At 34.1% G+C, this 15,836-nt stretch overlaps 1 protein-coding gene and 2 long non-coding RNA genes across 3 annotated transcripts; 2 read left to right on the forward strand and 1 right to left on the reverse strand.

The window, feature by feature from the left end:
* Positions 1-4,640: 4,640 nt before the first annotated feature.
* On the forward strand, positions 4,641-5,351 carry LOC129947973 (uncharacterized). Its single transcript, XR_008781798.1, has 3 exons — positions 4,641-4,884; positions 4,955-5,125; positions 5,205-5,351. It is a non-coding gene; the product is annotated as an uncharacterized LOC129947973 (long non-coding RNA).
* Positions 5,352-12,542: 7,191 nt separating this feature from the next.
* LOC129944367 (vasotab-TY1-like) lies at positions 12,543-13,045 on the reverse strand. The gene is made up of 3 exons (XM_056053746.1): positions 12,909-13,045; positions 12,687-12,845; positions 12,543-12,624 (listed from the first exon to the last, which is right to left on the reverse strand). The coding sequence occupies exons 1-3, from the start codon at positions 12,940-12,942 to the stop codon at positions 12,590-12,592; spliced, it is 228 nt and encodes a 75-aa protein (XP_055909721.1). The 5' UTR covers positions 12,943-13,045; the 3' UTR covers positions 12,543-12,589.
* A 1,412-nt stretch (positions 13,046-14,457) lies between these two features.
* On the forward strand, positions 14,458-14,876 carry LOC129945314 (uncharacterized). Its single transcript, XR_008781491.1, has 3 exons — positions 14,458-14,569; positions 14,620-14,683; positions 14,755-14,876. It is a non-coding gene; the product is annotated as an uncharacterized LOC129945314 (long non-coding RNA).
* Positions 14,877-15,836: the final 960 nt, after the last annotated feature.

The raw sequence follows: 15,836 nt of genomic DNA on the forward strand, positions 1-15,836 counted from the left end.
GTTGTTTTGATAAATTTAATTGATAAATGTGATAAACATATGTTACAAATGAACAGAATAATGAATAAGAATAATAATAATGTGTGTAATTGAAATGTGTATAATTAAGTTGGACTGTGTGTTCTTCGCCGTTTTTCTGATTGTCCCGCAGAGGTCGAAGGTAGAAAAGTGCCACCATCTTCATCTTCGTCACCATGGCCATCTTTAGCCACATAGCATTTTTCGCACACTCTTACATAGTGCTTTGTGCATGTAGCTGTATAGCATAAATCGCAAACTGCTGTAGTCTTGTTATCTTTTTTTATAACTTTACAAACTTCGCAGCGTTGTTTTAGAGTATTTGGTCTGGATGTGGGTAACATAGTTACTGTTTGAATCTCGTAACCTATTAGTTTCATGGCTGTCTTCACTTTTGTTTGAAGCGTTGTTTTGGCGATTCGATTTTGTAAATACTTGTCCGCAAGCTCTAAGGCTAGTTGTTTCAAAAACCTTTTTCTCTTATCGGATCTTTTCTTGCTTACATACCATGTGGGTTGACAAATGTCAAACAACCTGTAAGCAGCAACACCAGCACAGTCCAACAGATTATAGAATACCGTTACCGGCCAACGGTTAGTTTTTCGCTTACAGGTGTATACGGTCACCATTCGGTCCAAAGTATCAACCCCGCCCTTTGTTGAGTTGTAATCTATGATGACTTCTGGTTTTTGTGTTGCTTCATCTATTTTGTCCTCATGATGAGTTGTAGAAAGCATAAGTACATTTTTTTTGTGTTGCTTGCATAACTACATAATTGAATGCACTAAGAGTAACAAAAAATTGAAGAAAATTTGTCCCTGGTCCTTTTGAAATCCTTATCGGCTGGTGTAAAGACCTTAGGTAGTTGCGGCTTATTGCTTTTTATTGTGCCGACTGTTGTTGTTTTTCTTGTCATCAAGTTCAAGGCTAATGGTACAGAGGTGAAATAATTATCCGTCGTTATGTTATAACCCTTGTCCAGATACTTATCACGAGTTGATGAGATATTCCCTCAGATCGATTTTCACCGGGTTGTTGGCCAACATATATTTCTCCTTGGAGAGGGTAGTTGGTTTTAGCATCCACAATCCAAACTATTTTTACTCCATATTTCCCAGGCTTATTGGGCATGTACATTTTGAATGGGCATCTTCCCCTTGTGCCAACGAGTTGTTCATCGATGGTAAGCTCTTTCGAAGGTTGATAACAACTTATGAGGTTACTTTGAAACAAATTCCACACATGCCTAAACGCAGCTAGCTTATCACTTTGGAGTCGAAAAGTTCGGGATCTTCCGTCATCGAATCGAATGAATCTGCTTATTTGCTCAAACCTCTCTAAGGACATAACTGCACGGTAAAAGGCCATATTACTCTCATGGAAAAGATCCTTTGCCTCTACACCATAAGCTTTTTCAGCTCCAGCGTACAGCAGTATGGCAATGTAGGCAAAGATCTCATCTTCAGTTGTATCATACCACCGACGCATTACCTTAGGTTCGTTTGATAATCGATTTTCTTCATACACTCTTTTTGCTTTTCTATTTGTTTCCAAGACTATGTTTTTCACAATGGCTGGAGTCTGACTTGAAACAATCAGCTTTAGAAGAAAATGTCTTCGAACATGTACCACCCCCATGAATAAAGCGTTCATTGCGATCTCGATTTGCTTTTCTTTTTTCTATTTCATCTGGCATTGACCACCAAATGTCATTTAATTTCATATTTCGGGCCGTATATCGCATTCCTCGATTGGGGTTAGCAGGCTCCCTTTCAACCTCCTCCTCACGGCGAGTTCCTTGCTGTCGTTGCAGTTCCACTTCAGCTTCTTCCTCCATATCAAACCCAACCTGCTGGACGCGTAAGTCAAGCAAAGCTTCGTTTGGCTCGTAGTTCGGATCATCAGCATCCGAGAAATCTGCACCATCATCACTGTCGTCGTCTTCAGAGTTATTTTCATGAACTCTTTCTCCTTCATCAACTTCTTCATCCATAACTCGACCATAATTTTCGTCAAAAAATTCCTGCTCTGCATCAGTCAAATCCCGACTTGATGATGCATTTAGCAGGAATAGTATGCGACTCATATCATCCATATTCTAAAAATATTCCATCAATAACAAATTCACTTTACACAAGCTTTTTTACTTACATTAGAATAATTTATTAGATATCTAAAAAAATCACTTTATTTTATGAAAAAAAAAAACGTAAAACAATTGTGTCGATTTCTTACTATAGCAGCTAATAACTGACTGATTTATTTGCAGCCCACCTAAATCTATAATAAACAATAAAAATCAAAGCAAACTTGATGAAAATACCGCTGTCAAAACATAAAAAACCGTTGAAAAAGAATAATTCTCATCTAATCTAATATAATAATGCACTCCAAACTCATATGGGCACTGAGTGCCCACATACACGATATCGGCTCTTTTACTTTGCAAACATGACCTGCCCCAAATACCAACAAAATCAATTCAAATGGTCCATTTTCGTGTACTTGGACACTGTATGCTTGTAGGAAAAATCTCTTTAAGCGTGTAACAGAGCAACTTATAAGTTTTTTCTTGATTTGAAAATTGTACTGGGCACTCAGTGCCCAGTACACGGGTCTAGGGTTAAGTAAGTAAGTTGTCTTCCAATGCGTCAATTGAAGCGGGCTTCTCTGTATAGACAGGACTTGTCATGCAAGTCAAGCTCTTGCATTTTGGGCATCATCTTAAAAGAAGTACGGTCCAATGATGACACTAGCCCATAAACCGCACCAAATTGTGACTTTTTCTGGATACATTGGTAGCTCTTGCGATGTTTCTGGCTGATATTTACACCAAAATCGACAATTCTGCTTATATACGTACCCATTGAAACGAGCTTAGCCGCTGAACACTATTTTTCGATAAGAAAGTGGATCTTCGGCCAGCTTTTTAAGAGCCTATTCACCAAAATTCCAATTCAGTGGGTTGATTAAAATAACCATAAAATCAGGTGGGAGAAGGCCTCAACCCACCTGGCGTGCAAAACTGGAGACAGCTAGCTAGAAACCGAGCTGGCTGGAGACTCGTGTTGATTGGAACCAAGGTCCGCTTGGACTGTAGCTCCACCTTAAATAAGTAACTAAGTTTTTAATAACTGAAAGCAACCTTTTTTTGATAAATCAAGATGATAATTCATTGTGAAATTCTTCGTAAGTACTTGCAAAAGTTTATTAGACCATGAAAATTAGACTAACAAATTTTTCTATCTCGAGAAATTCAGACAAAGCTGATCATTTGGATTGATTGCTTTATTTATTTGGTTTGATAGGTAAAATGCAGTTTTATCAAAAATTACTGGATCACTATAGGTTTTTTTTTTGAAGTTTTAACTGAAATATTAATTTTCACAAAAAAATGATAAAACTTTTATTCATACTTTTGGATATATTGGGAACAAATTATCAAAAAAAAAGGAATATACAAAAATTAATAAAAAAATAATATTTTAAATGAGGCTTGTGTTATGAACACAAAATTATTCAGAAAGGGGAAATCGGAGACCTGGAACTTTTTAATATTTCGTCCGATATTAAGCAAGAAGAGCTTATTTTAAATGATATAAGAGTATTAACAAATTATTGGAAGAGTTATCCAAAAAAAGACAAAGTTAAGTTAAATTTATTTAGTAGTACCCGTGGCATGATGGTTAGTGCGTTGGACTGTCATGCAAGGGGTTCATTCCCTGCCTGTTCCACCTTAATTTAAAAAAATTATGTTTGCGGGTACTGCCTCTTGCGAGGAACTGACAAATCCTTCAAGAGTAATTCTTGTCATGAAAAAGTGTTTTCTCAAACAAGACGTTCGGATTCGGCCTAAAATTGTAGGTCCCTTCCATTCCTGACAACAGTACTCGTACACAGGAATGGTTGAGAGTTGTAAGTCACTAGGCCCTAGTTCACAACGGACTGTTGCGCCACCCCATTTGATTTTGAAGTTAAATTTACACTGGTTCAAATTCTTTCAACTCAAATTTTTAAAACAAAATTTACTTTGAAATCAACTTCAAAAATTATTTGTGAACGATTCTAATCAGCTAAACATATACATTAGCTATCAGAAGTGTCAAAAAAATGGTTCACTGAAATAAATTACGTTCATAATTAAATAAACAAAGTGACGGCTCTAAAACTAGAACACTTTCCGATTGCTAAATAGAATTGAGAAGTATTAAACACCCGCCTTCTGAAAAACAAAAGACAAAATTATAAGATATTCTGAATGCAGCCAAAAATGACACCGGCAGGTTTGTTTATTTTCATAAGCTTCAATGTAGTTGAATATGGGTGAACTCTGCTAAGAATTGGGCTTAAATGCACACTTCAAAGGTAGCATTTAACCATTTTATCAACTCATGCACGACTTCCAATCGCAATTATTTTAATTTAATGCTAATATAAAATTTTACTTATATAAACTATAATCTAAACGTTAACAGCTGTTCTAAGAACAAAAACAAAAAAAAATTAAAAACATTTCTCACACGTGTTTACCCAAAGAGCTCACTGTTCTTTCACGTCACGTATAATTTCCAAAACGAAACTGTAACAACATTTAAGCAAATTACGTTTCATTGAATAACGTCTAGGTAGTTATCAAACATTCTTTATTTGATTAAGCCTAAGTCAAATACACCAACTTGCTTATCCAAATATTGCCAAAATAAGAAAAACAAAACATCAAGACAGCTTTTATTTTTTTAATTTTATAAAACAACAAGCGCTTGTGCCGAAATATTTAGTCGATCGAGGTTTTGATACGAGTGAATTTCCAACAGAATTGAATATCTACAAAAATGAAATTGATAATTTTTGTTGCGTTAGCACTTGGTTAGAAAAGTTCAATTTTTTTTTTAAATAAATAAATAATAATTTAAATAAAATAAAATTGTATTTCAAGTGTTTACATTGATTGATGTTTCAAAATGCAACATACTCGTAACAACCCAGAAGCCATGTGATCTTAAGTGTCCTGATCTCTACCAACCTTTGTGTGCATTTAATAAAAAAGCTTATTACAAATTCATAAATAATTGCTACCTATCAATTGCCAATTGTAAAAATCCCGATAGTGAGTAGAGAAATCTTCTTTTCTTTTCAAATTAATAAAACTTCGTCAAAATTAATAAAAATCTGTCTTCTACTTGCAGTATACACAGTGGTCAGTCTTGAATTGTGTGATAAATATGAAAGAGAAAAAAAGAAAAGTGGATTCTTGAAAAAATACTAAACTATTTATTTTAATTTTAATTAACGATCAGATATTTTGGTCTAAATAAAACAAAATAAGTTGTGGATGTTAAGTGTTTTTGTCAATAAGAATCATATTTAAAAACAAATAGGCTAAGATTTATAATTTATAAATAATTTAAGTAAAAAACTAAGCATAAAATATTCTGAATTTCATTTTGTGAGTTTATCATTTGTACTCACAACAAAACACAATTCAAGTAAGACAGCTTTAAAATAAGAAAGAAACACTCCTGGAAACTCAATAACAACAAGAAGATAATGGAAGTGCAGTGTTTTCGTTCTCAAGATCTTATTTACCGCAAAAGGAAGAGATACAACAGAACCTCAGTTATACAATTTCCATAACTGATAATTTCTCTTTGAAAGGAAATTAAATATATTCATTTTTTGAACTTTATTAAGCGGGTTTAAGACGTGCATAAAATGTCTACAAAAGTTGTTGCTTAATGTTTACGCGAAATCTCTGTCAGCTGTGCAAACGTTTTTTATTGGCTCCTCTACGTATTTACCGACGGCTGAAGACAATGGCTTATAGCTGTGCTTATAGCCTGAGTACCGCTTTCAAAATTAAAAAAAAAAAAATACGTAAATAATATTCAACATGTGCTGCCAGAAATGTACATATTATGTACATAATTTATCAAACTTCTGCTTTTTATTCTACAGCACACTCCTTTTAATGAGACAAGACTTAAGTTGGATGCGTCATTTGTTTCAGCCAAACGTATTTTATTAAAATGACGTGGCGGCAAAGGCCAATACTAGGAAAACGACGGGAAATAATCGATTTTCAAAAATAGGAGTTTTTTGATATAACATACATTGCTGACAGTAAATAATTTGTAGAATAAGGGAATTTAAAAACTTAAATTTCTGCTCAAAGTACAAAATGTACCTTCTCTGTAGGCAGATTAGTTTCAACCGATAGTTTTCCAGATAAGTTCTAATCTAATTTGAATTTGGAAAGTCGTACACGGGTACTGCCTCTTGCAAGAAATTGACAAATTCTCCAAGAGTAATTCTTGTCATGAAAAAGTGCTTTCTCAAATTTGCCGTTCGGATTCAGCTTAAAACTGTAGGTCCCCTCCATTCCTGACAACAGTACTCGCACACAGGAATGGTTGAGAGTTGTCAGGCACTAGGCTCTAGTTCCAAAACGGACTGTTGAACCACCCAATTTATTTTATTTTATAAGTGGTGGATCTAAATTTTGATATAACTAACGAAACCAAACCGAAAAAAAACGTTCTTCTTTCCCAGACATGAATCAATTTTTTAAGGGTGTTTTAGGCAGGAAGGTTCCACCGGTCAGGTCTCTAGATATGTTAGATTTTCTGTGGCAGCGTAACGCTAGCCAAGTTATTTTTGTATATCTTATTTAAGGCTAAATTCTTGACAAAGTTCCAATCTCTAAAATTCGGTTTATCGAAAAATTAGAACTCAATTGCGTTTTTACTCATTCCCTCATCAAGTTCTCAAGCGTTTGAACTTCGATTTTGGTCTGAGCTTGAGCTGGAATTTCGATTTAAAAGTAAGGGTTTGGGGTTAAGAAAAGTTCAATTTGGTTTCGAAATGTTTTTACTCATTAACACTTGTTGATGTTTTGGTAAAATATTGTTATTGAAATTGATGCTACCAGAATTTTTAATATACAATGATAATATAATATTAGAATATTAATTTGTAGACAGATCTGCCTCGCAGATCTTTAAAAGTTGTATAAATCTGGTCTATATACCTCAGCCCTGGAGAGATGTAAAGGTAGTTTTCATTCCCAAGGCGGGCAAATGCTCGCATGTCAACCCTAAGGACCTAAGACCTATTAGCCTATCATCTTTCATTCTCAAAACTCTGGAACGATTGATCGATATCCATATACGTAACAACATTGAGAAGAGACTATCAATGTCTCAGCATGCTAACTGCAAATGGAAATCGGTAGAAACAGCCTTGCACACTCTGGTAAGAACTATCGAATACTCCCTAGAGAAAAAGGAATTCACTATGGTGGCCTTCTTGGATATTGAGGGCGCTTTCAACAACGTTGACACATCCGCTATCACTCTATGACGACCCTAAACGTCGAATACTCAATCTGTGAGTTGATTAATCTAATGCTTAAAAGCAGGATCATCAACTCTAGTTTGGGAGATTTTTGCACAAAGAGGTCTGTCAGTAGAGGCACTCCGCAAGTTGGTGTTCTGTCCCCTCTCTTGTGGAACATAGTGGTTAACGAACTAATAATATCACTTGAGAGGCAAGGCTACAGAGTGGTTGCGTATGCCGATGATGTTGCTATCGCTGTCACAGGGGAACATCATAATACACTGAGAGACCTCCTCCAAAATGCACTCAATATGCTCACTAGATGGGCTGATAACTGTGGACTTAGTATTAATCCTCAAAAAGCAGACCTCGTCCTTTTCACACGGAAATACAAGATCCCAGTAATTGTACCTCCTTCAATAAAAGGTATACCACTAATTTTTACCAATGAAGCCAAATACCTTGGTCTGATATTGGACAAAAAATTAAGTTGGAAATCCAATATACAGGAAAGAGTTAAAAAAGCTACAGTAGCTCTTTTCCTTTGCAAGAAAGCTATAGGAAGCAAATGGGGTTTTCAACCTCGCATAACCTACTGGCTATACACATCGGTCATCCGACCAATACTTATGTACGGGGTTGCAGTATGGTGGACTGCACTGGAGAAAGTCACATACTGCGACATACTCAGCAGAGTTCAGCGCACTGCATGTCTCTGCATAGGCGGGGCATTGAGAAACACACCCTCAGCAGCGTTAGACACTCTCCTCCATCTGACACCCCTCGACATCTTCAGTAAACAAGTGGCAGCGAGTACAGCGATAAGACTCGACGCCTCATCTCAATGGACCAACAACAATGTGGGGCACTCCATCATTTTGAACCTCTTTGGTTTTATACCAAAGTACATAGACTACACTATTCCTAAACCCCTATTTGGAAACAAATTCCAGGTATCCATTCCATCCAAAGATGAATGGGAAGACAAAAAACTCCTGAATAATAAAAGTATTAATTTTTATACAGATGGATCTAAGACAAATGAGGGAGTTGGTAGTGGTGTGTAGTCAGAAAAGCTTAATCTAAGCATCTCATTCCGCCTCCCCAATCATTGTAGCGTCTTTCAAGCGGAAATTTTAGCGTTAAAGAGGTTCTCTCCTGGCTAAGAGAAAACGTGATATCCGCATCTTCTCTGACAGTCAAGCTGCTATCAAATCCCTTGACGGTGTCTCGACCAAATCTTTGACGGCCCTAGATTGTCGATCGTCTCTTATGGAGATGGCGCAGCAATTTAACATTCACCTCTGTTGGGTGCCGGGCCACAGAGACATCACAGGTAATTGTAGAGCCGATGAACTCGCTAAAAATGGAATCGTCAAACCTATTTCACCTGAAAGGGAGAAGATAGGTATACCGATAGCTGCATGTAAACTTATGCTAAAAGAAACAGCTTTTGCGATAGCAAATTCTAGGTGGCACAGCTTACCAACATGCGCAGCCACAAAACTCATATGGCCTTCACTGGACCTAAAGCGCTCTAAAGACTTGTTATTTCAAAGTAGACTTCATATTAGCTCCCTAATAGGTGTCCTTACAGGACACTGTCTTATAGGCAGACACGTAATACGACTTGGCGTAGCCTCAAATGACTTCTGTAGGAGCTGCATGGACGAAGAAGAAGAGGAAACAATCTCTCATCTCTTATGCACTTTCCCTGCTCTTTCACTCAGACGCAAACTTCATCTGGGGGACTACTCTTTTGATAATCCCAGTGAACTAGCTAAAAAGAATATCAAATATCTTCTTCGCTTTATAAAAAGCTCAAAATGGTTCAACTAGTTCGAAGTAATTCTCTAGATTCATGTGGTATCACAACGGGCCTTTCTCTTGGCCTAAGTGTGTGGATTCTAAATCCGCAGCCACGTTAACCTAACCTAACGTAACCTGCCTCGCAACAATTTTCAGATAAGAAATATAATTTTTAAAAAGTTGAAAGCAAACAATGCAGAATAATAAATAAATCATAAATTAGGTGGCGCAACAGTTCGTTGAGAACTAGGGCCTATTGACTTACAACTCCCAACCATTCCTATTTGCGAGTTCTGTTGTCGGGGATGGAAGGGTACTACAGTTTTAAGCCGAATCCGCACGGCTTAGTTGAGAAAAGAAAAATAGAAATGAAAATTAATTCAAATTAGAAGTTTATTCAATGAAGCTAGATTATTGACAAAATTACTCACCGGAAAATCGAACCTGACAAACATCCCATATTTTTTATTGATAGAATGACAGAATTTAATGTCAATTTTATTTATTTATTTGAAGCTTAATATACAATATCTTTTACATTTTAAATTATTTCATCAGCAAGTGGTTTAAAACATTTTAATTCTTTACATCTTTAATTCAAATACGAGTATATGTATAATGTATATGTATAATAAAGAGAAGTGTTATTTAAAATTAATTTATGGTTCAAGGGAAAACGCTACTAAGAAAAACCCTTATTAGAATCTTAAAAACTACTATTGCATTATCAACAAAATGCAGAAGTTGACAGTAATTTAAGGTGTTATTTTGGTTAGATACGTTTCTGATAAGATTGTTGTCAGAGAAGGAGCAGTTTAAGAAAAATGTATCTTGTTTTTTGTTAACAAGGTTCTTAACTGTGTAAGCATTAGCCTTACCATGGAGTCTTTTAGTTGAGTAATGCCATGGCAATCCTAGCATCATTTTCAAAACTTTATTTTGACTTACTTGAAGTTTTTGAATGTGCGAATGTCAAACCAAACAGGTGCGCCATAAAGTAGTATTGGTTGGAAAATAGTTTTAAATATTATTAATTTATTTTGCTTGCTTAGACTTGAGTTCTTGTAAATGAAAGGATATAAAATCTTTATTGTTAAGTTGATTTTGTTAATTGTATTAGATATGTGTGTTTTGAATGTAAGCTTTTTATCTAAAAATATGCCGAGGTATTTGCAGTTATCCGACCATTCGATTTCATTGTCACAGATTTTTAGTTTTTTGTCCGGTAAGTAACAAGAATTTCTTCGACGTGTAAACCATGTTGCTATTGTCTTCGTATTATTGACTTTAATTTTCCATTTGTGAAAATATTTCTCAATAAGAACTATGGCTTCTTGCAATTCGGTAAAGACATTTTGAAATAAAACACCGGAGACAAATAAAACGGTATCGTCAGCAAACATTGCTAAGCTAACATTTGGTTTGGGAATCGGGAAATCAGACAAAAAAATATTGAATAAAATTGGGCCCAAAACAAATCCTTGCGGGACGCCTGCGTGAACTTCATATTTTGAGGATCTTACGTTTCCCAAATGGACTGCGAATTTTCTGTCTTCCAGAAAACTTTTTATAATTTTTATGATTAGGATAGGAAAGTTAAATTTGGCAAGTTTGAAAATAAGGCATTGTGCCAGACTGTGTCAAAGGCTTTTTCGATATCAAAAAGGACCATACCTGTAGATTTCTTTATACCAAGGTTAGGTTTTATTGAATTTTTAATTCTAACAATTTGGTGTATAGTTGAATGCCTAGGTCTAAAACCAAACTGATAATCTAGGTAAAGATTTAAGTCATCGACAAGGCACTGTATCTTGTCTTTAATAATTTTTTCTAAGATAGCTTAGTGGGTTTTCACTAGGTTTTCCTGGTTTCGCAATGGGTATAACTTTTGCAACTTTCCAACTGCTGGGAAAATAACTAAGTTTGATGCAAGAGTTTAGAAGGACGGTAAGGAATCTTGTGCCCTTAACTGGAAGTTATTTCAGTAGAGTGTTGTTGATGTTGTCTACACCTGGGGATTTTTTGGAGATAGTTGCTTTTATGTGTTGCTTCACTGTTTTATGGTTGTAAAACAATCTGCATTCGTTGTTGCTACTCTATTTGGAATTTCTAAAAGAAGATCCTGGATCTCACTTTCAGTAATATTATCACTAAGATGAGCTGAGATTAAGTGATTGTTGTAAAAAGTAGCAGCAATGACATTTGCTTTCTCATTTTGTGTTATAAATAGCTCGTTTTGAATCCTTAATGGTGGAATGATATTGCCTTTTTTCTTAATTACCCTAGTTATTTTCCAGAAAGGCTTACTGGTTTTATCGAAACTTGATAAAAGTGAATCCCACTTTCTATTTTTAAAGGAAAATATCTCATTCTTAATCTTGTTGTATGGGAATTTGAAGTTAGTGAGAAAAAATTCCTGTCAATATCGTATCCATTTTCTTCTTTCAGAATTTCGTAAACGGAAAAGAGAAAGAATATAGTTTGGTAGAGTAAGTTTGTGGATATTGGTAGAAGGTTTTTTGGGTATGGAGAAATCAGTAGCCCTTTTGATTATTTCAGAAAAATGTTCAACGTACTTGTCGATTAAGTTCTAGACAAACAGGGATATGGTCGGAACCTAATTTGTTTAATGTTGTTGGGTTAGAAAGATTTGGATCACTGTTTGTTAGAAACAAATCAATTGTGGAGGGAGATTTTGGAAGGGACTTAGGAATGTAGGTGGAATCAGGTGTGTGCAAAATAGAGAAATACCGATTTGAGGCAATAGTATTGTGGAGAATATTTCCCCAACAATTTGGACGTTCTATCAAGTCTAATGCATGCAAAATTTGGATGGGACATAGTTTTATTGTTATTTAACCAAGTCTCCGTGTTGAAATGTCGTAGGTTGTTGTTTTCTCGATGATGTGATCGGCTTTACGTTTGACTTTTAATGATACAAGTTCGATGGTGGAAGTTGTTTAATGTCAATAATTCTATTGGGTGCTACAAAAACAGTTGATTATTCGTTAGAATTTTACTTAAAACTCCATAAATTTACACAAAATTCTGGAAAAATTATTGAAATTATTAAAAACAAAGTTTAAAAGATAAATCTAGTGTTATTAGATCGATTCCTAAATGGTTTTCAAAACTTTGACAAGTAAATGAACTTAAAACCTTTCGTTATAATCCAATATTCAAATTTATCCAAAACATAGGTCATTGTGGAAAATTATCACAATATCTTTATAAAAATGATAATTGGTTTGCCTGGTAGACTTCCATTTAATACCAATTATACCTAGTTATTATGATATTACGAACTTGTACCACATATTTGAAGAATGCTGGATCAAATCAATCGAAGAAACAAATTGAAGAAACAAAATAAGGACGAGTTTGCAATAAATTTTTGTTTATTTCAAATTTTAAAATATGAACACAACTATTTACATTTTTTTATATCAACGGTCTTATAAGCTGAAACAAAACAAAAATTAATAATGATAATTAAATAAAAAAAACATTACCTATATATTTACCATTTTTAGTTTTGCAATTTTCATTTCCTAAGTGACAACTGTTTCCAAAGGTGCGATAAGTTTTTCCTTTATCCTTAGTTGCACAAACTGGTTTGAATATTTCAGAACAAATGGCATCACAATTCTTATTTTGAGCGTAAGTAACAGCTAACAGGCATGCTGAATAATTTAAATTTAAATATATTTATGTATTTATTTCAAACAAAGGTTTTTTTAAATTACCCGTTGTAAAAAGTACAAAAATGAATACTTTCATGTTTAAAGCAGGATTCTGGTTTAAAAGAACAATGATTAATTTAAATTCACAGATGCTAGCCTTTTTATAGGAAAATGTTCTTTAAAGATTCACAGTTCCATAATCTTATATTATTTCAATAATATATAAATAAATACAAAATATTTAAACAACAGACATATAATTGTGGAAGGTTACAATTAATAAATATATTTCTTTTTATTGTGCATACATATACATATGTTTGTACATCATATAAATCGTCGCTGTAGATCAACTACCTTATAACCCACAAACCTTAATTTTTCAGTAAAAAAAGAACTTGGGGACCAATGACATTGACCTGCTTTGTATGCGTTTAGCTTTGAAACTCTTGTTTTTAGTCTTTCAAGGTATTTTCCATTAGATTCGAAAACTTTAAAAAGAAAGTGCATCATTACCTTAGAACTGAATTTTTTTGTTAAGACGTATTTGCTTGACAGCGACGATATACAAGTTTTAGAGTAAATATTAATGTTTTTATAATTACCCATTTGATTCTCGTACCACATTTTTTGTCAACAAGGGCGCATCCAAGCTTTTAACCAGGGGGGCTCACAGCCTTCATATATAAACAACTTTATGAAAACCGCTTAAAATGTTCTTTAATCTTCTGTAAAGAAGGCTGACAAAATTTAAATAACAAGATTTGTATATTAACTTAACATTTACATATTTCATATTTTAGAGGGCTTTGAAACTAAACTTTATATTCTGTTCTCGTGGCATTTGTATAGATGCAAAAAAAAAAACCCTACAAAAATATATAGATTCCAAAAAACCAAAAAATAAGAAAGTTTGGCAGAGAATTGTGACCTTTTTTCGTTCGAAAATGAAAGAGATTCTGTAATGAAGAATTGTATAGTTTTTCTTACTCATTATTATTTTCGCACTCAATTTTGGGAGTCTATTATTACTATGACCATCGTTTTCAGTCTGCTTACTCGTATACATTCGAGCAGAACCTAGAAGACAAATTCTAAAAAACACTTTTAAAAATATTTTGATCTTAAAGGAGTCAACAAAACTTAAAAACTTAAGAGAGAAAAATGTTTCGTTTTTGAATTTAATAGTACAGTTAATAAAGGTTTTTGCCTAAAAAAAAATCAGTTCAAAACAGTTTTGAAACTTGGCACACTAAAGCATCTTGCACATGAGCTACGAACTGTGGATGTTCGCATATTTTGACTTTTTTTTTACATGAACCTTTATTTCTATTCGCAGACAGCGAAGAATTGTCAATTTGACCCTGGAATGTGTACTCAAAGAAAATTTATTTTCAACACATCCCTGTTCTTATTAATTTGAAAGAATTGTCAAAAATAATAAGAGTTTTAAAAAGAAAACTTAATTTGTTCTGGAAAAAGTGGTTTCTGAGAAGTTTTACGATTTATAAATATTTAAAAAAGAGAAAATAATTTAATGTGCATCCACTCAATATGGATCGTCACAAAAAAGGAGATTTGTTTTGGTAGTTAACCAGCTTGAAAATTATCCTGGACGGTTCCAACAATATTTTCGCATGTCTATGGAAAATTTTAGTTGCAATCTTGATTTGATTAAAGAGGAACTAAAACCAAACCACTACGCCTCTAGGAAAGATTTTGAAGTATATAAAATTAAATGTAAGTAGTAAAAATTAACTAACAAAATGTACAGATTTTTAGCTACCGGCACGAGTTTTGTCGATTTGCAATTTAGGTTCAGGATGGGAGTGTCAACCGTAAGATGTGTCATTAATAAAACTATAGATGCAATTATTCTAATATTTCTTGAAAACTCAATTCCCAGCAGACAACCTATTTCTGATTGGCTTAAAATATCCAACGATTTCATACAATATTGGAATTATCAGTTTCGGTTTCCAGTGGATACGATGTGCGATGCCAATTTGCCGATTGGTGTGTAAATGAAGGGGATCTAGACTTTCAATATAAAATGATATGAACTCGATTTTTGATATGTACGAGTATATGGAAATATATTTTAATTCAAAAATAAAAAAAAATAATTCAAGAATTCTAGGAAGTTTTATTCAGTCTTTTTGTTTGCATTTCATTTCATTAGTTTTTAGCTAAACTTAAACAACTCAGAATGATAACAAAAGATAATACATTTACATTTCATATCACAATAACTTAATCTAACCATGAACAACATAGAATAATAATAATAATAAAAAAAAAAATAACACAAAAAATACCAAACAAAATTATTAATCATCCTCAAATTCTATTTCTCTAGGTAAGAGACGGAAAGAATTTCTCCAGCGCGTGAGACTCGGGTTCGTTTATCTCACTCAACGCAGCGCCGCCAACAATTTGTCTGCGGTGTTGGGTCTTCGGAAGTACCCGGTCGCTTATAAGATTGTGCTGTTGATTCTTCAACAACACACTCCTCCTCGCAGACTTCGTCAAGGGTTTCAATTTGACTCTGCATACTCCCGAAAGTTCTAGAAATAAACAAACTTTTGAATACAAAAAAAAAACAAGCTACAAACATATTTAATATTTCCTTGGCACTTCCACACTTGGGATGCATCGCTGCATGTACTTCCATAGGAAAAAGAAACCTACACACGAAGACAAAAGCTGAAAAAACTACCTTGTGCTAAATCAACTGAAGAACTTTGAGTATTTCCTTTGGAAACAGTTCAGAAAACAGATGGCGGATTAAAAAAATTATTTTTTGAGAATTTGAATGCGTGAATACGGATATCTCGATCCAACCCAAAACAAGGAAGTACTGTGGGAAGATTCGACGTTAGACGGCTACAATCGCAAGAGACTGCCATGTCCTTTTCCGATCGAGTCTCTAATAACCTCTTAAGGAGTCCTATGCTTCCTGCATTAAGCATTGAAAACCAGTGGCAACAT

Source organism: Eupeodes corollae, chromosome 2 (genome assembly GCF_945859685.1).
Source record: "Eupeodes corollae chromosome 2, idEupCoro1.1, whole genome shotgun sequence".
Classification (NCBI taxonomy): domain Eukaryota; kingdom Metazoa; phylum Arthropoda; class Insecta; order Diptera; family Syrphidae; genus Eupeodes; species Eupeodes corollae.